At 42.5% G+C, this 24,751-nt stretch overlaps 1 protein-coding gene across 3 annotated transcripts in view; it reads right to left on the bottom strand.

Annotated features, from left to right (window-relative positions):
• The window catches only part of LOC139382486 (glycerophosphodiester phosphodiesterase domain-containing protein 5-like), a 111,693-nt gene that overhangs the window by 55,956 nt on the left and 30,986 nt on the right, over window positions 1-24,751 (bottom strand). For 2 of the 3 annotated variants that reach the window (XR_011628645.1, XM_071126563.1), the window contains exon 2: window positions 3,058-3,233. Coding sequence is in view for 1 of the 3 variants with exons in the window: in XM_071126563.1 (XP_070982664.1) it covers window positions 3,058-3,174 (117 nt within the window). In the remaining 2 variants the exon portion in view is untranslated. Of the gene's footprint in view, window positions 1-3,057; window positions 3,234-3,611; window positions 3,891-24,751 lie in introns of those variants that run through there. The other variant, XR_011628646.1, reaches the window with a different exon arrangement.

Here is a 24,751-nt window from a genome sequence, read left to right as displayed (position 1 = left end):
TAGCATAGACTTATAAATGACCTGGAGCCATATGTAGCGAGGGCCAGCCGACTAGAGCATACAGGTCGCCGTGGTGGGTAGTATATTGGGCTTTGGTGACAAAACGGATGGCACTGTGATAACTGGATGCAGTTTGCTGAGTAGAGTATTGGAAGATATTTTGTAAATGACATCGCCGAAGATCAGTAGGATAGACAGTTTTACGAGGGTATGTTTGGCAGCGTGAGTGAAGGATGCTTTGTTGCGAAATAGGAAGCCGATTCTTGATTTAATTTTGGATTGGAGATGCTTCATGTGGAAGCAGAGTTTACAGTCTAATCAGACACCTAGGTATTTGTAAGTTGTCCACATATTCTAAGTCAGAACCGTCCAGAGTATTGCTGCTGGACGGGCGGGCAGCGAACGGTTGAAAAGCATGCATTTTGTTTTGCTAGCGTTTAAGAGCAGTTGGAGGCCACGGAAGGAGTGTTGTATGGCATTGAAGCTCGTTTGGAGATTAGTTAACAGTGTCCAAAGAAGGGTCAGATGTATACAGAATGGTGTCGTCTGCATAGAGGTGGATCAGGGAATCACCCACATCAAGAGCAACATCGTTGATATATACAGAGAAAAGAGTCAGCCTGAGAATTGACCCCTGTGGTACCCCTATTGAGACTGCTAGAGGTCTGGACAACAGGCCCTCTGATTTGACACACTGAACTCTGTCTGTGAAGTAGTTGGTGAACCAGGCAAGGTTTATGCGATCTTCCTGTCCGGGTTGGCGCCCCCCCTTGGGTTCGTGCCACGGGGGAGATCTTTGTGGGCTATACTTGGCCTTGTCTCAGGATAGTAAGTTGGTGGTCGAAGATATCCCTCTAGTGGTGTGAGGGCTGTGCTTTGGCAAAGTGGGTGGGGTTATATCCTGCCTGTTTGGCCCTGTCCAGGGGTATCGTCGGATGGGACCACAGTGTCTCCCGACCCCTCCTGTCTCAGCCTCCAGTATTTATGCTGCAGTAGTTGGTGTCGGGGGGATAGGGTAAGTCTGCTATATCTGAAGTATTTCTCCTGTCTTATCCAGTGTCCTGTGTGAATTTAAGTATCCTGTCTCTTTCTCTCAGAAAACCTAAGCACTAGGACCATGCCTCAAGATTACCTGGCCTGATGACTCCTTGCTGTCCCCAGTCCACCTGGTTGTGCTGCTGCTCCAGTTTCACCGGACATGCTACCTTGTCTCAGACCTGCTGCTCAACTCTCTAGAGACAGCAGGAGCGGTATAGATACTCTGAATGATCGGTTATGAAAAGCCGACTGACATTTACTCCTGAGGTGTTGCACCCTCTACAACCAATGTGATTATTATTACTTGACCCTGCTGGTCATCTATAAACATTTGAACATCTTGGCCATGTTCTGTTATAATCCCCACCGGCACAGCCAGAAGAGGACTGGCCTCCCCTCATAGCCTGGTTCCTCTCTAGGTTTCTTCCTACGTTCCAGCCTTTCTAGGGAGTTGTTCCTAGCCACCGTGATTCTACACCTGCATTGCTTGCTGTTTGGGGTTTTAGGCTGGGGTTAGGGTTCTGTACAGCACTTTGTGACATCAGCTGATGTAAGAAGGGCTTTATACATACATTTGACTGATTGATGCGTTTTACCTTTCTCCCTCCCCGTATGGATCCTTCCATACATTTCAAATCTACACACAATACTCAATAATGACGAAGAGAAAACAGGTTTAGACATTTTTACAAATGTATATAAAAAATAGAAACACGTTATTTTCGTAAATATTCAGCCCCTTTGCGATGAGCTCAGGTACATCCTGTTTCCATTGATCATCCTTCAGGTGCACAGGATCTTCAGAAAATAATTGCAGAAACTACCCAAACACAGGTGTGCCAAGCTTCTAGCGTCATAACCAATAAGACACCCTGCTGTAATCGTTACCAAATGGTGCTTTCAACAAAGTACTGAGTAAAGGGTCTGAATACTTAAGTAAATGTGATATCAGTTTCTAATTTAATAAATTTGCAAACATTTACAAAAACCTGTTTTTCCTTTGTCATTAAGGGGTATTGTGTTCAGATTGATTATTAACTTTTCTTTTTAAACACATTTTGCAATAAGGCTGTAATGTTACAAAATGTGGAAAAAGTCAAGTGGTCTAAATACTTTCCGAAGGCACTGTATATCACATTTCTATGCCACTTAAAACATTTACGGTACGTTATATTTCACACACAGGTTTCAGCCCTCTCAGCTCTGTCTACTTGTCTCAGGCTAGCTAGATGATGGTGGACTATTGTGCTCCAATTACCATATGGTACTAAATCTGACAGACCAGGGCAACTTGGCATTATAGAAAACCTACTTAAACAAATAAAGACTGCGATGAATGTGACCAAGGGGAGGCTCTGAATGCTTGATAAAAAAAATGGAATACTATCTGCAGCACGTACAGACTTAAACACAGTTCCAGGACATGTAGGTGCTCTGCAAGGCCAAAGGCACCTCCAGTGACAGCCCAAGGACAGGTTATTACGGGATGGGAAAGGGAAAAGGGGATACCTAGTCAGCTGTACAACTGAATGCACTCAACTGAAATGTGTCTTCCGCATTTAAAACAACCCCTCTGAATCAGAGGTGCGGGGGGGGGGGGGGGGGGGGGGGGCTGGCATAATTGACATCCACATATTCGGCGCCCAGGGAACAGTGGGTCTACATGGCTTTTTATAAATGCATCTTGAAAGATGGGGCATGGGTAATGGATGGCATAAGGGAGGAATCCTTCCCACATGCACTGCACGCTCTCACAGACACGCCAAATTAGAGTGTTTTTAATTAATAGTGAGATATAAGATGCAGTGTGGTGCTGTAATCCTGCAGTGAACTTGGAACGAAAAAAAATAAAAGTGGACTGTCTGGTACCATTCGATTACACTCGCTCCAGTCAACCAACTGACATTTGGCCGATAATAGATCTTCCAGAAATTACTAACTTCCATATACCAACACCAATATGCCATGTCCATTATGGTCATTTAGGTACAAACGTAAGGTCTGCTAGGCAGAACTCACCTTGGTGGTGTCATCATGTGACCGTTGGTACCGTTTCCACCGGCACCCATAGATCCCTGTGAGACATGACAAACACAGCTGCCTCTCGTAAACCTGCAGGGGTTGGTGCTTCACCATGCTCCTTCAGTTCTGGCACGCCTCCAGACCTCTAACATCCCATTGACCAAACAGGAAACCTGCATGGGAGAGCAACAAGAAAACAGAAACATTAGTATTGCCTACAATACATTCTAAAAGGAAATATTGTATCCATTAGGACAAGACCAGTACAAGGTTGATTGTTGTGGGTATTTCACTGAGGTGACATTTGAACATCAACAGTCAGCAAGAAAGATTAAATTTGAATAGCAACATGCCACACGCTTATTTACGCACTGAATGAGAAAAGAAAGATAGCTGCCATCTCTAACTGTGCTTCGCTTCAAGTCCTTCGGAAACTGTGCATTATTTAGTTTTTTTATGTATTATTTCTTACATTGTTAGCCCAGAAAACCTTAAGTGTTATTACATTCAGCCGGGAAGAATTACTGGATATCAGAGAGACGTCAACTTACCAGCACAATGACCAGGAATACAACTTTCCCAAAGCGGATCCTTTGTCTGCACCTTCCAGGGCATTTGAACTGATTACAGAGGCCGACCCAAAACAACGCCGGAGGAGGAGCGGTCTTCTAGCAGTCTTCTAGAGGAGCGGTCTTCCTTCGGATGCACATACATCACCCACCACTTCCAAGTATATTACTCGCTAATGTCCAGTCCCTAGTTAACTTCTTGGTGACAGGGGGCAGTACTTTCACGTCCGGAGGAAATGCATGCCCAAATTCAACTGCCTGCTATTCATCCCCAGAAGACAAGATATGCATATTATTAGAAGATTTGGATAGAAAACACTCTGCAGTTTCTAAAACTGTTTGAATCATGTCTGAGTATAAACAGAATTTATTTAGCAGGCAAAACCCAGAGGACAAACCATTCAGATTTTTTTTTTTTTTTTTTAGGTCACGCTTTTCAATGTGTTTTCATTGGGAATCCAGATTTCTAAGGGACCTTCTTGCAGTTCCTATCGCTTCCACTGGATGTCAACAGTCTTTAGAAATTGGTTGAGGTTATTCCTTTGTGTAATGAAGAAGTACAGCCATCTTGAACAAGGGTCACTTGAAGTGTACTGTTAGATAGAGGCGCGTGACCAGAAAGCATGCTTCAGTTTGTTTTCTTCCTGTATTGAACACAGTCTTACATTTTATCGATTATTTAAGTATAAAAATACCTAAAGTTGTATTACAAAAGTAGTTTGAAATGTTTTGGCAAAGTTTACAGGTAACTTTTGAGATATGTTGTAGTCACGTTGAGCAAGTTGGAACCGGTGTTTTTCTGGATCAAACGCGCCAAATAAATGGACATTTTGGATATATATTGATGGAATTAATCGAACAAAAGGACTGTTTGTGATGTTTATGGGACATATTGGAGTGCCAACAAAAGAAGCTCGTCAAAGGTAAGACATTAATTATATTTTTATTTCTGCGTTGTGCAGGGTTGAAATATGCTTTCTCTTTGTTTATGGAGGTGCTATCCTCAGATAATAGCATTGTTTGGTTTCGCCCGAAAAGCCTTTTTGAAATCTGACGTTGGCTAGATTCACAACAAGTGTAGCTTTCATTTGCTATCTTGCATGTGTGATTTAATGAAAGTTTGATTTTTATAGTAATTTATTTGAATTTGGCGCTCTGCATTTGCCCTGGCTTTTGGCCAGGTGGGACGCGTCCCACATACCCCAAAGAGGTTAACAAAGTCGCCGAAATTAGGGCAAGAGTTGCTTTCCAAAGAGATATCCGGGATTGTAACTAGAGGTCAACCGATTATGATTATTCGACGCCGATACCGATTATTGGAGGACCAAAACAAGCCGATACTGATTACTCCGACGATTTTAATATATATATATATATTTGTAATAATGACAATTACAACAATACTGAATGAACAATGAACACTTATTTTAACTTAATATAATACATAAATAAAATCCATTTAGTCTCAAATAAATAATGAAACATGCTCAATTTGGTTTAAATAATGCAAAAACACAGTGTTGGAGAAGAAAGTAAAAGTGCAATATGTGCCATGTAAAAAAGCTAACGTTTAAGTTCCTTGCTCAGAACATATGAAAGCTGATAGTTCAATATTCCCAGTTCTTCAATATTCCCAGTAAAGAAACATTAGGTTGCAGTTATTATAGGAATTATGACTCGTCAACTATTTCTCTATACCATTTGTATTTCACATACCTTTGACTATTGGATGTTCTAATAGACACTTTAGTATTGCCAGACTGCTCTATCAAATATCAAATCATAGACTTTATTATAATAATCACAGAAATACGAGCCTTTGGTCATTAATATGGTCAAATCCGGAAACTATCATTTCAAAAACAAAATGTTTATTCTTTCAGTGAAACAGAACCATTCCGTATTTTCTCAAACGGGTGGCAACCCTAAGTCTAAATATTGTTGATACATTGCACAACCTTCAATGTTATGTTATAGAGACAAAGTGGAGTCGGAATTCAAAGGCTCGAACACAAGACATATGTGGCAGGGTCTACAGACAATCACGGATTGCAAAAAGAAAACCAGCCTCGTTGTGGACATCGACGTCTTGCTCCCAGACAAATTAAACAACTTCTTTGCGCTCTTTCATGACAATACAGTGCCACCAACACGGCCCGCTACCAAAGACTGTGGGCTCTCCTCCTCCGTGGCCAACGTGAGTAAAATAAATTAAACATGTTAACCCTTGCAAGGCTGCCGGCCCAGACGGCATCCCTAGCCACGTCCTCAGAACATGCACAGACCAGCTGGCTGGTGTGTTGACGGGCATATTCAATCAATCCCTATCCCAGTCTGCTGTCCCCACATGCTTCAAGATGGCCACCATTGTTCAGGTTCCCAAGAAAGCTAAGGTAACTGAACTAAATAACTATCGTCCTGTAGCACTCACTTCTGTCATCATGAAGTGCTTTGAGAGACTAGTCAAGGATCATATCACCTCCACCTTAGACCCACTCCACAAACGATGCAATCGCCATCACACTGCCCTATCCCATCTGGACAAGAGAAATACCTATGTAAGAATGCTGTTCATTGACTACAGCTCAGCATTCAACACCATAGTACCTTTCACATTCATCATTAAGCTTGAGACCCTGCGTCTCGACCCCACCCTGTGCAACTGGGTCCTGGACTTCCTGACGGGCCGCCCCCAGGTGTTTAAGGTAGGAAACATCTCCACTCCGCTGATCCTCAACTCTGGGGCCCCACAAGGGTGCGTTCTCAGCCCCCTCCTGTACTCCCTGTTCACCCACGACTGCGTGGCCATGCACACCTCCAACTCAATCATCAAGTTTGCAGACAACACTACAGAGGTAGGCTTGACTACCAACAACAACAAGACAGCCTACAGGGAGGAGGGGAGGGCCCTTGGAGTGTGGTGTCAGGAAAATAACCTCACTCAATGTCTGCATAGCAAGAGATGACTGTGGACTTCAGGAAACAGCAAAGGGAGAACCCCCCTATCCACATCGACGGGACAGCAGTGGAGGTGGTGGGAAGTTTTTTGTTCCTCGTGTACATATCACCGACAAACTGAAATGGTCCACGCACACAGACCGTGTAGTGAAGAAGGCGCTACAGTGCCTCTTTAACCTCAAGAGGCTGAACAATTTGGCTCGTCTCCGAAAACCCTCACTAACTTTTACAGGTACACAATTGAGAGCATCCTGTCGCGCTGCATCACTGACTGGTATGGCAACTGAAACGCCCACAACCGCAGGGCTCTTCAGAGGGTGATGCGGTCTGCACATCGCATCACCAGGGGCACACTACCTGCCCTCCAGGACACCTACAACACCCGATGTCACAGGAAGGCAAAAAAGATTGCTGCTTCCATCCAGAAGGCGAGGTCAGCACAGGTGCATCAAAGCTGGGACAAAAAGACTGAAAAACTCCTGAAAGTCCTCCGGAAAGTAGCAGGAATTACACTTTCACCTAGCGGTGTATAGGCTCTGTTCAATCGATTAATGATTCATAGAAATTACAGTTTCTATGTGAAGGAAGACGTATGAGATCACGTTTTACCTAACTTTTTAGTAGAAGCCAGGGATGAAATATTGCGGATTCCTTACAATGGGAAATTGGCTAAATTTGCCACAGGAAAACTTATTTTGGGTTGAAGAATCTAGGCGAAATGCCAGGGGAATGGACTCTAAAGGTAACACATTTAAATTAGATGGCTAAACACTCCTTGCAAACTCTGAATGCCTTGTTTAGTTTTTTCTGATATCATGAGACATTTTGTGGTTTTATTTTTAAATAGATTTACGTTTTATGTAGTCTTATTCTGGAATTTATTCTAGAATGTTCGAAAGGGTGGAGGGGTCACGAGGAATTGGTATAGGGGTTACCAAACCTAAAATGAAATTTAAAATGTTTTATGTGGTGGTTATGGAGAATAATGAGGTAAGAAGACCAGTGTTAGACTCGGTGGTAAGATAATGTCGCCGTGTCTAAGTACATGCTAAATAGTACATGCTAAATAAATAATGGGGTGGATTAAAACAAACATTTCATGATTGGAGTAAGGACAGTGAATTTACAATTAACAGGTTTAGTTTATAATTAATACTTTTGGATTGCTGATTAAAATGTTGCATAGTGAATGCTAATGGAATGTACACTTTTCCAAAAGAGCGGTTTCATTATTTTGATTTGGAAGGTCCCCTGAGATTGAGGGAGGAGAGCAGTTAGTGATATTTGGCAGTTTGAGGTATTAATGTAATTGGATTAGGCCATAAACGAGTTCAAGATAATAAGTGAGGCCGGTTCATGTGTGATCTGGACCTACGGTTCACTAGCACGCACACACCATTTACTGGTTCCGAATGTGCGTTTAGTGGTGTATTGATACTGTGCGATTTATTGGCTGGGGTCTTTTCAATTCAGTTAAATTGGGAATGCATAAGGATGGAATTTTTTGAAAAGGTACTTAAATTGTTTCTGAAGACAAGGAAAGAAAAGGTGGAGGAAACATTTTAATGGTGTCGAATGCCCTGTATCCTAAAAAATTCTCGTGAGCAATGATCAACCTCACTAGAAATTAACGGAACACGGGGATTTAATTATAAAATGAATGAGAAACACCAGTCTCGATCCAAATTGTACCATTACTTTAGGAGATTATTATTTCCGTAGGGAGTTAAAGAGTTGTAATTCTAAGTTGATTAGTTATTTGAATTTGTTTATTTTTGATTTAACATGTTTTTGAATCACATGTTCCAAAGGGGAAAATTACCAGTTCCCTGAGGTCCTGGTCCTTGTGTACTTATACAGTGGTACAGTGTCCAGTCTGCTTATAGAAAGGAAAATGTTAATAAGGGATGACCATTTTTTTAAATGGATTGTGATATATGTATTGCTGATTTCATTTTGTGTTTTTGTATTGATACAAATTTTATCAGATTGGATAATGGAGTGTGGAATTCTGTGAGTGGTTAGGGTGCTAACTTCATAATCTGGTAACTCTCCCGAGAGGTCGCCAGTAGAATAAAGGAGTATGTACTAATTTAGAAAAATGGTTTTAGCCGTAACAATACGTTATGCTTTTTGACATTTGTCGTTGAGATAATGTTATGAAGAAAAGGTTAATGTCAAAATTCATCATATAGTCAATGTTTGTCTGGATTTCCTGAAACAGAAATTAAATGAACTAAACTATTGTTATGATCTGTACTTTGAGGTTATCATGGGAAGGTGGTCAGATAGTGTCTTAATGCATGGTAGGAATAATTTGACCACAGAGTGTGTGTAAACCACAAAACCCTCCCTAACCGGCTGACGAAAGAGCGACAAAGGCGTGCAATGAGAGACAGTGACTTTTACCACTCCTATCTGAGTCCGAGCCATAAACCAGGGCCGGGGTGCTGAGAGCACCTGTGGAGTGAGTGTGGAGAGAGAGAGAGAACAGCTCAGGTGAGACTCGTGTACATGGGAGAAACGGAACCATCTACTTGGATATTAAGAATTGGGACATTATCAAGGGCCATGAAATGTCACAGGCAAATGTTCCGTTGGGAAAATGAACTGTAAATGCTATCTGAAGAAGACACGCTAGAATGATAAGTGTCGGGTGAAGGAAAGTGTGTGGGGGGGTGATATACACCCTGCTAACTATTTAGACTAAGAATACATTGAGATACTGATCTTTTATTACCAGGCCACTCGTGACAGCAAAACAGGGACAAAAAAGGGCTGTAATGAGAAGTCATTACCAGCAATTGTTCATAAACAGGGATGATGTGTGCTAAATTGAGAAGCTGGAATTCGAGTCCTAGACTCAAAGTCAGCACTAAGGACTGTCATTCTACATTTTGGTTGGATAATTTATTAAAATGGTTTTATTTGTGATTGGGATACAGCGAGAGAGAATTGCTACAGAACGATGAGGGGTGGGGGCGCTGCTAAAATGTATTTGGCCGAGAGAGTCTCCAGAAACCTTATCTCTAAGTGTCATCCTGAAGGGAGGTGGTTTGTTAGGGAATCACTGGATTATAGCTTGGGACAACCATGAACGTTTTCTGTTCTCTTTTGTTTTACCCTGTATTCAGAATTTTAATGTTACATCACATTAAGTTATTAAACATGTACTTTGATTTGATTTGACTTCAATACCAACATATTGTACTGAACTAGAAAGACATAAGTGGTCGTTGAATTACAATAAACATGTAACTTTTAATTGTATATAACTACCTAACACATTCATTAATTATGGCAGATTGATTTCACTACCACTTTACAGAAATAGGCCTACAATTGGAATATTGCTCAACTTCAAATCAACAATTCCCCCAGAATATTAAAGCGTCTTGATGGATCTCTTTAGTTAAGTCTACTATGGCCTCCCGAGGGGCGCAGTGGTCTAAGGCACTGCATCACAGTGCTAGCTATGCCACTAGAGATTCTGGTTGAGTCTAGGCTCTGTCGCAGCTGGCCATGTCCGGGAGACCCATGGGGAGGCGCACAATTGGCCCAGCGTCGTCCGGGTTTGGCCGGCAGGGATGTCATTGCCCCATCGCGTACTAGCAACTCCTGTGGCGGGCAGGGCGCAGTGTACGTCGCCAGGTGCATGGTGTTTCCTCCGACACATTGGTGAGGATGGCTTCAGGGTTAAGTGGGCATTGTGTCAAGAAGCAGTGTGGCTTGGTTGGGTTGTGTTTCGGAGGACGCACGGCTCTCGACCTTCCCCTCTCCCGAGTCCATACGGGAGTTGCAGCGATGAGTATGCATGTAGTGAAGCTAATAGCAGTGACACTATTACTGTTTAACTCCGTTAGGGCAATATCTGAAAAATAGCGCACTTGGTTATGTGTATTGGTGCTCGCCCAGTCGGTGAAAGCTAACATCACCCACGAATGAGAACGGTTGACTGACAAGGGCAATGAATTCTATTTTCTTGGCTTTAATGAATTTCGACTGAGTTGTCTCGCTGAAATTGTCTTACTATTTCAAATAACTGCTCGACTTGTTGACTGCTCAATCCACACAGCAGACATTGTGGGCTAGGTTGGGAATATTGTGTTACACATGTAGCGCAAAGTTTTACGTGGCGTCATTACGTCATGTATCTACAGTTGAAGTCGGAAGTTTACATACACCCTAGCCAAGTACATTTAAACTCAGTTTTTTCACAATTCCTGACATTTAATCCTAGTAAAAATTCCCTTCTTAGGTCAGTTAGGATCAACACTTAAACTATTATTCAGACATTTCACATTCTTAAAATAGAGAGAATTACTTATTTCAGCTTTAATTTATTTTATCACATTCCCAGTGGGTCAAAAAAGTACATGCACTCAATTAGTATTTGGTAGCATGGCCTTGAAATTGTTTAACTTGGGTCAAATGTTTCGGGTAGCCTTCCACAAGCTTCCCACAATAAGTTAGATGCATTTTGGCCCATTTCTCCTGACAGAGCTGATGTAACTGAGTCAGGTTTGAAGGTCTTGCTCACACACGCTTTTTCAGTTCTGCCCACAAATTGTCTATAGGATTGAGGCCAGGGCTTTGCGATGGCCACTCCAACCTTGACCATTTTGCCACAATTTTGGAAGTATGCTTGGGGTCATTGTCCATTTGGAAGACCCATTTGCTACCAAGCTTTAATATCCTGACTGATGTCTTGAGATGTTGCTTCAATATAGCCACAATTTTCCTGCCTCATGATGCCATCTATTTTGAGAAGTGCACCAGTCCCTCCTGCAGAAAAGCACCCCCACAACATGATGCTGCCACCTCCGTGCTTCACGGACATGATGGTGTTCTTCGGCTTGCAAGCATCCCCCTTTTTCCTCCAAACATAACGATGGTCATTTTGGCCAAACAGTTCTATTTTTGTTTCATCAGACCAGAGGACATTTCTCCAAAAAGTACAATCTTTGTCCCCATGTACAGTTGCAAACCGTAGTCTGGCTTTTTTATGGCGGTTTTGGAGCAGTGGCTTCTTCCTTGCTGAGCGGCCTTTCAGGTTATGTCGATATAGGACTCGTTTTACTGTGGATATAGATACTTTTGTACCCGTTTCCTCCAGCATCTTCACAAGGCCCTTTGCTGTTGTTCTGTAATTGATTTGTACTTCTCGCACCAAAGTATGTTAATCTCTAGGAGACAAAACACGTTTCTTTCCTGACCGGTATGACGGCTGCGTGGTCCCATGTGTTTATACATGCGTACTATTGTTTGTACAGATGAACGTGGTACCTTCAGACATTTGGAAATTGCTACCAAGGATGAACCAGAATTGTTTTCTGAGGTCTTGGCTGATTTCTTTGGATTTTCCCATGATGTCAAGCAAAGAGGCACTGAGTTTGAAGGTACGCCTTGAAATACATCCACAGGTACACCTCTAATTGACTCAAATTATCTCAATTAGCCTAGCAGAAACTTCTAGCCATGACATAATTTTCTGGAATTTTCCAAGCTGTTTAACTTCTTATGGCCACGATGGGTAGATTAAAGGCACAGTCAACTTAGTGTATGTAAACTTCTGACCCACTGGAATTGTGATACAGAGTGAAATAATGAGTGAAATAATCTGTCTGAAAACAATTGTTGGAAAAATGACTTGTGTCATACAAAGTAGATATCCTAACCGACTTGCCAAAACTATAGTTTGTTAACAAGAAAATTGTGGAGCGGTTGAAAAACGAGTTTTATTGACTCCAACCTAAGTGTATGTAAACTTACGACTTCAACTGTACATTATATAGGTATGCACGTCAGCTTTGACATTGGTTTTGCAAATCGGCGTTAAACTAGACATTGCCGATACTGATGTTGGTATTTTTAGCTAATATCGTCTGATTCCGATATGTTCACCGATATATCGTGCATCCCTAATCAAAGCAAAAAAATGAGATGTTCTCAAGTGTCATTGAAGTACCTCAGTAAAATAGTAAAATAGAACACACAGTACTAGTGGCATGACAGGCAAATGCCAGATGGGTTGGTCTATTTTTAGCGCAGTGGGTCTGTCTAACTTGGTTTTATTGCGCAAAATGATAATTATCTGGCTAGTAATGGAGGCCTCAAGGGGAAAATAAATGTCTGGTGTGGGGGCCTCAAGGGGGGATTTTTTTTTTACTTGTGTTAGAAATTCCAGGGCCGATTTCTGGTCCCAGTCCGCCCCTGCACAGTACAATGACAAGCCCTTTCAGTGCTTTGATATCAAGCCAAGACACAAATTCGAATTGCCATTGTCAAATCCTGTTTCCAATGACAACGGTCTGCCTCTTGTGGCTTCCATCGATACCTACAAGGTCAGAGCTAAATTACAATCTAGTCATAATTTAAAGGACTGGGCAGGCGGGGCAGGAGTCAGTTTTGGCCTGGGTCTACTCTGACTAATCACAGATGAATTACTCAGAGATTGACTGAAAGATCCTGCTGGCTCAGCAGCAACTCTTATCAGCTGTAATAATAACAATAATGACATTAACATTAAGCCTGTGCCTGGCTGGCTCCATACTCTATGCGTCACAGTCCTCCTGGGGTATGAATGAGCATGCTGATCAAGTTTACTCTGAAAAATGCATGTCGATTACAATCTGAAAGTGAAACAATCTAAGATGTTATCAAGAGTGTAAATAATTGATCTGTACACAAGATTACAACCGAGGATGTGAGTTTAAACTGTTAGTAAACATGGCTTGGTGATTAATGAAAATGATTACAAATGGAGATTAGAATGCAATATTATCAGCATGTTTCTCAATTGAAGGCTTTGCCTGACTTGCTAGTCCTCCCACTGCGCAGGTTTTAATTGCAGTGATTCTATGGGCTGTCTTTGTGAGCAGCGCTGTGTTTTAGGAGGGATTTGAAATACATGTTAATTACACTCATCAGCATGCAATCAGGGCGATGTGAGCTCTGCTGCTCTAGACAGCTGTTTATTTGCATCGTAGGAGGGGCTGTGCTTCCTGTTATTAGTGGAACTGCAGTGAGGAGGGCAGGGGGCTTGTCAAGACCACCCTGTCATGCCCCAGCTGGCCCTGTGGTGCAGCTCCGTGACCAGACCAAAATCAGGCTGAGCCATGTGGTGGAGTAAGACTAGTCCTGGCTGAGGAGCTTCAGGGTGCTGTAGGGTTTAGCTGAGGATCAGACACTGCTGCCTTCTCTGCCTTGCAGCAGCACAGCTTTTTGTGTGGATGGATGGATGGGGTGGATGGGGTGGATGGATGCATAACACAAGTACAAACCATGGTCTTATAAAATCTGCTGTGGAAACAAACTGCTGTCCAAAGACTTCCAACCTCCCAGGAGGGGGTGAGGAATGGATATATTAAAGGGAGTACTGCATAATGAAGTAGTTCCGGCTTCTATTCTTGAGCACTATCGCGCGCGTGTGTGTATGTATTAATATGGAGAAGAAAGGACTTGGGAGGGTCTAAGTCCCATAGGCAGGATGATGACACTGAACTAACCAACTTCAAATATGAGCTCAAGTAAAACATATACACACACACCTATTCTAGGTCATCCTATTACGTAGTGGGGTTAATAAACAGCACTCAACTTCACTGTAGTGAATATCTTGGATCATGCCATTCTCTGATAATTATTTGTATTTAGGTTTCTAGTCCAGTCAGGTTTCCAGAGTAGAGATTGATCGTTACAGAATATCCATTGCCCAACGAAGTGGATGGGTATTTTCAAATGGACCAATGGAAAGGCATGACCAATGACAATGGTTGGGCGTACTCTTAGACTAGCTGTTCCAGTTCATCATTAGTCACTAATACATTACACTGCACAGAATGCAGACAATTCGATATTGACAGAAAGGTTGTTTGCATTAGATAATGAACAGACAAAGAGAGACGAGTAAAGGCCTGTGGTCATCAACAGGTCAATCACGATCAATGTCTATCTCTAAGGCATTCCTTGTTAATCACCAAATATATATACAATATATACACTGCAGCTGTAATGAATGACTACAGAAAAGTGTTCCGCTAAACTGCCATTGTTATTATTAGCGGCTTGTCTTTTTTTATATCAAGGAATATTTCACTTTCTCTGGTCATAGGAGTAAATTGAAGTGGTGAATTTTTTGTATTGATTAATGTTGCATAGGCTTACGTTTTTTAAGTGATGTTTCTAATGTAAATATAGCCTATGCAGTTTAGACAATTTGCAGAGCAATCTTGATCTCGTTATCTCCAATGTGATCCAATTGAGTAAAGGCACGACTGAAATGTGTCTAAAGTGCATTTTTCACACCATTGTTAATTTGCCTGAGCATTATGCAATGGTGACCGATTGCAAGTAAAGAAGCCTGACAGCATACTGTTAGGAGTGTGGGCTGCCCCAACAAAGTCACACATTGTCTGTGACCGTCTGCTAAACAAGACCAGCTCTTTCTTTACAAAGCCCAACGTTCTCAAAATATTTGTTGCAGACAGCAAATCACATGTTGCCTTGAATGCTCTCTGTCCTAATGTCTGAGAAATAAGACAGAAGGGGGAGGAAGGCCCAAATTGTTCATCTCAGAATCTGCTGCCTCATTTCCTTCAATCAAAGAGGCAGGGTAGGAAATGCTTCAGCACTTTTCCCAGGCCAGCAGAGAGAGAGGGGAGAGTGAGACTCCATTAACCACCAAACAGACTAGAAGTATACTGAGGCCAAGAAGCGCAGGCCTTCAGCATGACCAGATGTCAGGCCAAAGCCATTGGGCAGGAGTGTTACAGATAACATAATAGAGACACCTCTGACTTTCATAGCTTCTCCTCTCAGCAGAGGTAACACACTGGAAATTGTATTTTTTTAAAACCTTTATTTAACTAGGCAAGTCCGTTAAGAACAAATTCTTATTTTCAATGATGGCCTAGGAACAGTGGGTTAACTGCCTTGTTCAGGGGCAGAACAAAATAGTATTACCTTGTCAGCTCAGGGATTCAACGTACTAACCACTAGGCTACCTGCCGCCCCAACTAGCTGGAGCTCAAAGACCCATAGGCAGCTAAACTTCACAGCGTCAGTCAGATTCAGATTCCCAAGGCTATTTTAGATGGACTTTGTGCAAACTTAAATCTATAGACAATTGACCATACGCTAAACCCCGCCTCAGAATTTTGGACAACCAATCGCAGCGCTCCAATCGAGTCCGACATCTCCGACAAGCTCACGTTTAAAATCACATGAAACTGGAAAATTCAGCCAAAACTCCGTCGTTCACGCAATGGAAAGGTCAAATGCTTTATTCTAAAAATGTAAAGAGAGTGGGCAACATGGAGAAACAAAATTGTGCAGTTTGAGGCCATGAGGCAGATAAGGGCGCTGGAGATAGGGGTGGGGGCTAGTGGGTCTGGGCAGATGTGATAGTCATGTGTGTATGATGTAGTCGTTTGTATGTCTATGTTTTGTATTATTACTAAAATATTTAATCTTATAATCGCATGAATTGATTTTTTTTTTTATGCACCAGTGCAACAGCAGGACTTGCTACTCTGATTCCTGAAATGCAGAGCCTGTTGGGGGTATTTTTTTTTTATCCAAATTGATACTTTTATTACATTGTTTACTAGCTGGTTAGCTAGCTCTCAGTCTCATTAACCACCAAGCATTGCTAGCTAGCTACTTAATATAACTTACATTTTGAAAAAGCAAGTTAACTAGCTAAGTTAGCAATGTTATGAATACAACTCCCATCTGCTGTCGACATCAGGATATGATTTGAAACCTCTAGCTCCAAAAGTGGTTGTAGCTTTGACTGCATGCTGACAGTGAATTAAGACCCATTCACATTGTAATGACAGTCCACCACAACATACCCAAGTCTCCCGACTAGCAAGGGGTAGTCTGCATTTATTTTAATTGGGTATTAGAAACACAGTTTGAGATCATTGTGAGGGGATTTCGGCAGTGATTGAATGGGAAATTGGGCTTCCGGGAAAATGTTGTCCGAGGCCGCAACAGTAATCAAGGGGGACAGGGCTGCGCAAAGGGTCAATTGTTGAGATGGAGCTCCAAGCATGGATTCCCTTTTTCAAATGATAGATTAGTTTGTTCATTAGTACCTGACATTCTATCATAAGACCACCTCATTAAAGAATTTATTGCTTTAATAAATCTCTCCTCATTGCCATTAAAAACCATAACCATCTCCTTGGAGAATTGAGCTATAGCCATCAAGCATATAGATGAATAGGGGAGGCTTTGGTTAATGAAACACCCAGTGAAGAGTACATTTCAACAAGCAGGCTGATAGTAATTAGATCACTGATGTTAAAAGAAGCTCAGTCTCAGGGAGAGTTGATGAGTCAGTGGAGTGGTGACAGTCACAGCCTGTCACGTCTGCCCTCTCCTCTCTCCCTCTGTGATCCATCAACACATTTAATTAACAGATGGTTGGTTTTCATTTGGTCAATTGCGAAACGAGTGACTTCCTACCTCGAGTCACTCTCCCACATGGCTCCAAAAGGCTGACACAGCTCCTCGTCCCACTTGCGCTAAATCACTTGCCAGGAACTGAGGCGCATATTCATTCACCAACACCTTGTGGTGGAAATTATAGGCAATTATAGGCAATTAGCAAGACACCCCCAATAAAGGAGTGGTTCTGCAGGTGATAACCACAGACCACTTCTCAGTTCCTATGCTTCCTGGCTGATGTTTTGGTCACTTTTGAATGCTGGCGGTGCTTTCACTCTAGTGGTAGCATGAGACGGAGTCTACAACCCACACAAGTGGCTCAGGTAGTGCAGCTCATCCAGGATGGCACATCAATGCGAGCTGTGGCAAGAAGGTTTGCTGTGTCTGTCAGCGTAGTGTCCAGAGCATGGAGGCGCTACCAGGAGACAGGCCAGTACATCAGGAGACGTGGAGGAGGCCGTAGGAGGGCAACAACCCAGCAGCAGGACCGCTACCTCCGCCTTTGTGCAAGGAGGAGCAGGAGGAGCACTGCCAGAGCCCTGCAGAATGACCTCCAGCAGGCCACAAATGTGAATGTGTCTGCTCAAACGGTCAGAAACAGACTCCATGAGGGTGGTATGAGAGCCCGACGTGCACAGGTGGGGGTTGTGCTTACAGCCCAACACCGTGCAGGATGTTTGGCATTTGCCAGAGAACACCAATATTGGCAAATTCGCCACTGGCGCCCTGTGCTCTTCACAGATGAAAGCAGGTTCACACTGAGCACATGTGACAGACGTGACAGTCTGGAGACGCCATGGAGAACGTTCTGCTGCCTGCAACATCCTCCAGCATGTCCTGGACATATTACCTCAAATCACCCCAATTACCTCAAATCACCCCATTGTTGGGAAAGGGGTCGTAATTGAGCATTTCTCAGTAAAGTCTACACTTGCTGTATTCGGCACATGTACAAATAAAATGTGATTTGATTTTGTAGCCTACTAGCCTTGAACATGCACATGATGCACGTGGCCTCAAGCTACACAAAAATCACAGCAACCCTATCACACAGTCTATGATAAATCACACAGACAGCTGTAACGGTGTGCTGTGGCATGGCTTTGCGTGCCGCGCACAGTCAGAGCATCCCAGGCCCAGCACACTCATATACACCCTTCACCCCCACAACTGCTAAACATAGAGGACAATAGCAGGCTAACACACAAAACACTTTCCAAAAGTACTCTCGTCAGCGTAACTCTAATGCAAATGTGAAGGATACAGTTGGCACATTCCACTGGACAGGCAGGGGAATGTCCTGGCATCCCCGATCATCAGAGAGAGAGCCTGATGATCAACAACCATTGTTCAGCAGAGTTCCAGGTGGGTGGGTTTTAAACTTTTGGGACTATTCCATTAGGTGCCATCGTGTCAGACTCGCTAAGTTAAGCACAACCTTTCAGCTTTTTTGGAAAGATATCAAATACTATACATTTTAAAAATATATACGCAACACGTAAAGTGTTCATCCCATATACACAAACTGCTTATTTCTCTAATTTTTTGCACAAATTTGTTTACATCCCTGTTACTGAGCATTTCTCCTTTGCCAAGATAATCCATCCAACTGACAGGTGTGGCATATCAAAAATCATGATCATTACACAGGTGCATCTTGTGCTTGGGACAATAAAAGGCCACTTTAAAATGTGCTGTTGTCAAACAACGCCACAGATGTCTCACGTTGAGGGAGAGCGCTATTGGAATGCTTACAGCAGGAATGTTCACAAGAGCTATTGCCAATGAACTGAATGTTAATTTCTCTATCATAAGCCGCCTCAGTGCTTTTAGAGAATTTGGCAGTACGTTCAACCGGCCTCACAACCGCAGACCACGTGTAACCATGCCAGTCTAGGAACTCCACATCCGGCTTGTTTACCATGCGGGATCATCTGAGACAAGCCACTCAGACAGCTAATGAAACTGTGGGTTTGCACAACAAAATAATTTCTGAGCAAATTGTCAGGAACTGTCTCAGGGAAGCTCATCTGCGTGCTCATCGTCCTCACCAGAGTCTTGACATGACTGCAGATCGGCGTTGTAACCGACTTCAGTGGGAAAATGCTCACTGTCACGCTGGAGAAGTGTGCTCTTCACGGATGAATCCCGGTTTCAAACGTACCGGGCAGATGGGAGACAGCGTTTATGGCGTTGTGTGGGGGAGCAGTTTGCTGATGTCAACATTGTGAACAGAGTGGCAGTGGGGTTATGGTATGGACAGACAAGCTGCGGACAATGAACACAATTACATTTTATCGATGGCAATTTGAATGCATAGAGATACCGTGACGAGATCCTGAGGTCCATTGTCATGCCATTTATCATCCGCCATCACGTTTCGGCATGATAATTCACAGCCAAATGTCGCAAGGATCTGTAAACAATTCCTGGAAGCTGAAAATGTCCCAGTTCTCCAATGGCCTATTGGCCTGCACTGTTAAGTATGGATAAAACAGATGTGTGCGCCCTGGCTCTCTGAGCTTTAATTGGGGCAGGCAGCTAGCCTTGGAAACAGATGAGCGTGCTTGTGAATAATCAATCTGAGACATTGTCTCTTCTTAGGGACATTGGGGGACACTAATTAGCCAGCTACTCACTCAGAAGGAGGGGGGGCGATACTGATGAGGCACCAAGACCACAGGTAGCCTTAATATTATGCCTGAAAACTCACAAGAGCATTAACACTAGCAGTACATTCATTACGTGGTGTATCCATTATATGGTGCATCCAGGTTGAAAAAGCCTGACCATCACCACCACCCACACACTTGGGAAGTAGTCCGCACTCCACAGTTGAGTCATCAAGTTCATCAGCTCCATCGTTTCCATTAACCCTGGCCTACGGTAGGTAGTTAGGCATGTAGGATTGGATTCTAATAAAACATGCAGTCACAACACAGCACTAAGCTTCTTAAACTTCACTCCTCTGGAGTCCTTTTCCAACAGCCAGCTCCATAGGCCTGACCCCTCGGAGTAACTGTGCGCAATTGCTGCAGACTAAATGCCATTTCATGACAGCTGACAGGAAGCGACCAGATCCTTCCCAGCAAGCTGACTTCCCAGAACCCACTGGGGCAGCAGAAAGGCCATCACCTGTCAGATGTGTCCTGAGATGAGCATGCATGCAGTGCGCTGGGCCAGGGAGCTCAACCTTTAGAGGGGTTATGCCTCATGCATCTCAAAAGAGCCATTGGGTTTTATGGAGATGGACAACCGTGCTCTGCAAAGCCATAACAAAAACAGGTATACACCACCCCAGTGGACAAATGACAAAAGCCATGCAGGGAAGCAAAAGCAGTACTCAGACTACTGTATATTTCTCAAAGTGCCTACCATCGCTCCCCGTCATTCCTACTGTCACGTCCCATCATTCCTAATCAGGTGGTTCTGGATGAGGGATCCCTTTACAGATCCAATGCAGATATTATTTTTTTTTTATCTCAATATCAAATCATTTATGTGTAACAACTCAGTTTTCAATTAAAATGGCAAAAAATACCTTCTTAGCAGAGAGACATTTCTCAAGCAAGAAATGTGTTAGCACTGTCTGGGAGTGGGGAGGGTAAAACGGAAAATTTGCTATTATTGGCAGAGGTTTCGAACCCTTATTGGTCTATTATCTAATTTAAAACGCATGTTGATGTCACCATGGAAGGCCAAAACTCCAGAGCACCAAATCAGGCTAAAATGGCAGGCCGTCTTTTCATAGTATTATTCCAACCTCAGTGTGAATATACAGTGGCAGTCAAAAGGTTGGACACCCCTACTCAAAGGTTATTTATTTTTTACTATTTTCTACATTGCAGAATAATAGAAGACATCAAAATGATGAAATAACACATATGGAATCATGTAGTAATCAAAAATATATTTGAGATTCTTCGAAGTAGCCACCCTTTGCCTTAATGACAGCTTTGCATACTGTTGGCATTCTCTCAACAAGCTTCATGAGGTAGTCACCTGGAATGCATTTCAATTAAAAGGTGTGCCTTGCTAATTGTTAATTTGTGGACTTTCCTTCTTAATGCGTTTGAGCCAATCAGTTGTGTTGTGACTAGGTAGGGGTGTTATACAGATAGTCCTATTTGGTGAAATACCAAGTCCATATTATGGCAAGAACAGCTCAAATAAGCAAAGAGAAATGACAGTCCATCATTCATTACTTTAAGACATGAAGGTCAGTCAATCTGTAAAATTTCAAGAACTTTGAAAGTTTCTTCAAGTGCAGTTGCAAAAACCATCAAGCGCTATGATTTAACTGGCTCTCATGAGGACCGCCACAGGAAAGGAAGACCCATAGTTACCTCTGCTGCAGAGGATAAGTCCATTAAGTTCATTCTTGGGGCAGCAGGTAGCCTAGTGGTTAAAGCGTTTGGCCAGTAACCGAAAGGTTGCTGGATCGAATCCCCGAGCTGACAAGGAAAAATCTGTCGTTCCGCCCCTGAACAAGGCAATTAACCCACTGTTCCTCAGTAGGCCATCACTGTAAATAAGAATTTGTTCTCAACACCTCTTAGAGCGGAAATCTCGCTAGCGGGATAAAATTTGACAACATCCGGTGAAATCGGAGCCTGTCAAATACAAAATCGGAATATTAAACATTCATGAAAATACAAGTATCCTACATAATTAACTTCTTGTTAATCCAGCCACTTTGTCAGATTTCAAAAAAGGCTTTACGGCGAAAGCATACCATGCGATTATCTGAGGACAACGCCCCACACACAAAGGTATTAAACATTTTCCAAACCAGCACAGGTGTCATAAGTCAGAAATAGCGATACAATAAATCACTTACCTTTGAAGATCTTCCTCTGTTTGCAATCCCAAGGGTCCCAGCTACATAACAAATTGTTGTTTTGTTCGATAAAGTCCTTCTTTATAACCCAAAAAAGTCAGTTTAGTTGGCATGCTTGATTCAGTAATCCACCCGTTTCCCTCGTTCAAAATGCATACAAAGGAATCCTGAAAGTTACCAATAAACTTCATCAAATAAGTCAAACAACGTTAATCAATGCTCAGGTACCCTAATATGTAAATAAACAATACAATTTAAGACGGAGAATAGTATGTTCATTACCGGAGATAAATAATGAAGTGCGCACCCTCATCCACGCGTGCCACAATAATACAGTCAAAAATGGGAGCCACCTAGAAAAACTACAAATTCTAGCTCATTTTTCAAAAAACAAGCCTGGAACTCTAAAGACTGTTGACATCTAGTGGAAGCCATAGGAACTGCAATCTATCTGGGCGGTATTCCTTTGATTTTCCCATAAACAAGGATTTGGATGGGCAGACACCTCAAAAAAATTTTATTCCAGATGGATTCTTCTCGGGTTTTCACATGCCATATCAATTCTGTTATACTCACAGACACTATTTTAACAGTTTTAGAAACTGCAGTGTTTTCTATCCAATACTACCAATTATATGCAAATCATAGCTTCTGGGCCTGAGTAACAGGCAGTTTACTTTGGGCACGCCAGTCATCCGAAATACCGAATACTGCCACCGCCCCTCAAGAAGGTAACTGACTCGCCTAGTTAAATAAAGGTTAAATAAAAAAACTTATTTTTTTATTTATTTAACTGCACCTCAGATTGAAGCATTTATTTGGGCTGCAGAGTTCAAGATAAACATCTCAAAATCAACTGTTCAGAGGAGTCAGGCCTTCATGGTCGAATTGCTGCAAAGAAACCACTACGAAAGGACACCAATAATAAGAAGAAGGACTTGCTTGGGCCAATAAACACAAGCAATGGACATTAGACCTATGGAAATCTGTGCATTAGTCTGATGAGTCCAAATGAGAGATTTTTGGTTCCAACAGCCGTGTCTTTGAGACGCAGAGTAGGAGAACGGATGATCTCCACGTGTGGTTCCCACCTTGAAGCATGGAGGAGGAGCGTTGTTTTTTGCTGGTGACACTGTCAGTGATTTATTTAGAATTTAAGGCACACTTAACCAGCATTGCTACCACAGAATTCCGCAGCAATACACCATCCTATCTGGTTTGCGCTCAGTGGGACTATCATTTGTTTTCCAACAGGATAATAACCCAACACACCTCCAGGTTGAGAAGGAGTGATGGGATGCTGCATCAGATGACCTGGCCTCCATAATCATCTGAACCAATTGAGATGGTTTGGGATGAGTTGGACCGCAGAGTGAAGGAAAAGCAGCCAACAAATGCTCAGCATATGTGGGAATTCCTTCAAGACTGTTGGAAAAGCATTCCATGTGAAGCAGGTTGACAGAATGCTAAGAGTGTGCAAAGCTGTCATCAAGGCAAAGGGTGGCTACTTTAAAATATATTTTGATTTGTTTAACACATGTCATAGTTTTGATGTCTTCACTATTATTCTACAACGTAGAAAATAGTAAAAGAAAAGAAAAACCCTTGAATGAGTAGGTATCCAAACTTTTGACTAGTACTGTATATATATGAAAACATAGGAAAATCACATTTTTGACTGAATTGTGGTTGACTCAAGTTTTTGTCCTTCCAAACGCACAATCACCTGGATGAATATAGATGTTATGTAAGCACACAAGACCGGTGGCATGGCAGTTCAAGGTACATTGACTCTTGGATTTCTATACCCCACGACACTGGGTTAAAACAACAAACCAGAGTATTCAACAACAGCTTGTAAAGAAACACGGCTGCCAGAACATTTTGGCCTCTTTTAGAGAGGCCCATTAAAAAAAGAAGTTGCATAATATGTCCTAACAGATCTGTCAACACTTACATTCTGCACATTTCAACAGGCACTAGAGTCGTTTTTATTGATTCTGATCAAGACCTTACAGCTACCATTAGGTGAACCAACAAGGCATATTCTATTCCACCTGAGATGTTGAGAAAGATAGTCATAGATATCTAGTAGTACTAAGTCATTTCACTCAATGTGCATGCCCAGAAGACAGAACAGAGCAATAAGAGCTTGAAGAGCTGTGTGCACTGTAAAGAATGAGTGACAAGTCGAATACAGTTAGTAGTTTCTCCCTGTGGCTTGCTGCCTGGCATATTGAAGGCAGGCAAACAGGCTGCTGCCTTTAATATGTCAGCAGCAGATGAGTCATGCATCAACTCAAATTGTAACAGGAAGGCTTGGAGTATAGGGAAATAAAGCATCCCTGTCAGGCCTGTTGAGACAAGGGATAGCTGGCTACCAGAGAGACACCAGTAGAAAGCATGCCTCTATGCCAGGGCCTGTGAGACCAGGGCTAGCGAGCTACTACCAGAAGCATCAGGGAAGTAGAGTTTACCCCCTACCTCACAGCAAACTATTCACCACCACTGCTCCCCATAGTCCCTATCCACACAAGCACAGAGGAGCCAGGGAACATTCTTCAAAGCTCTGCCGAGGGAGGGGTCTACTTTGTGGGTAAAAGAAAACAACCAGAGGAATTGAGTGAATTGAAGATTTTGCACCGACTGCAGTGCTTATGAAACACCTTTCTAGGAAGACTTCAGCTGGAAAGTTCTCAAAAGTCTTACTTACACAAAGGCTTGGGCGGAATATCGATATATCGGTCTTATCCAAGATGGCGTAGCAGTCAGACATCTTTGTCCTTCGTCTTGTATATCTTTTTATATATTTTTCTTCGCATATCTTTTTATATTTTTCTAAACATCAACTTAAAAATACTCTCCT

This window comes from Oncorhynchus clarkii, chromosome 24, assembly GCF_045791955.1.
Source record: "Oncorhynchus clarkii lewisi isolate Uvic-CL-2024 chromosome 24, UVic_Ocla_1.0, whole genome shotgun sequence".
Lineage (NCBI taxonomy): Eukaryota > Metazoa > Chordata > Actinopteri > Salmoniformes > Salmonidae > Oncorhynchus > Oncorhynchus clarkii.
The sequence above is the reverse complement of the archived record's forward strand: the minus strand, read 5'-3'. Positions and strand labels throughout refer to the sequence as shown.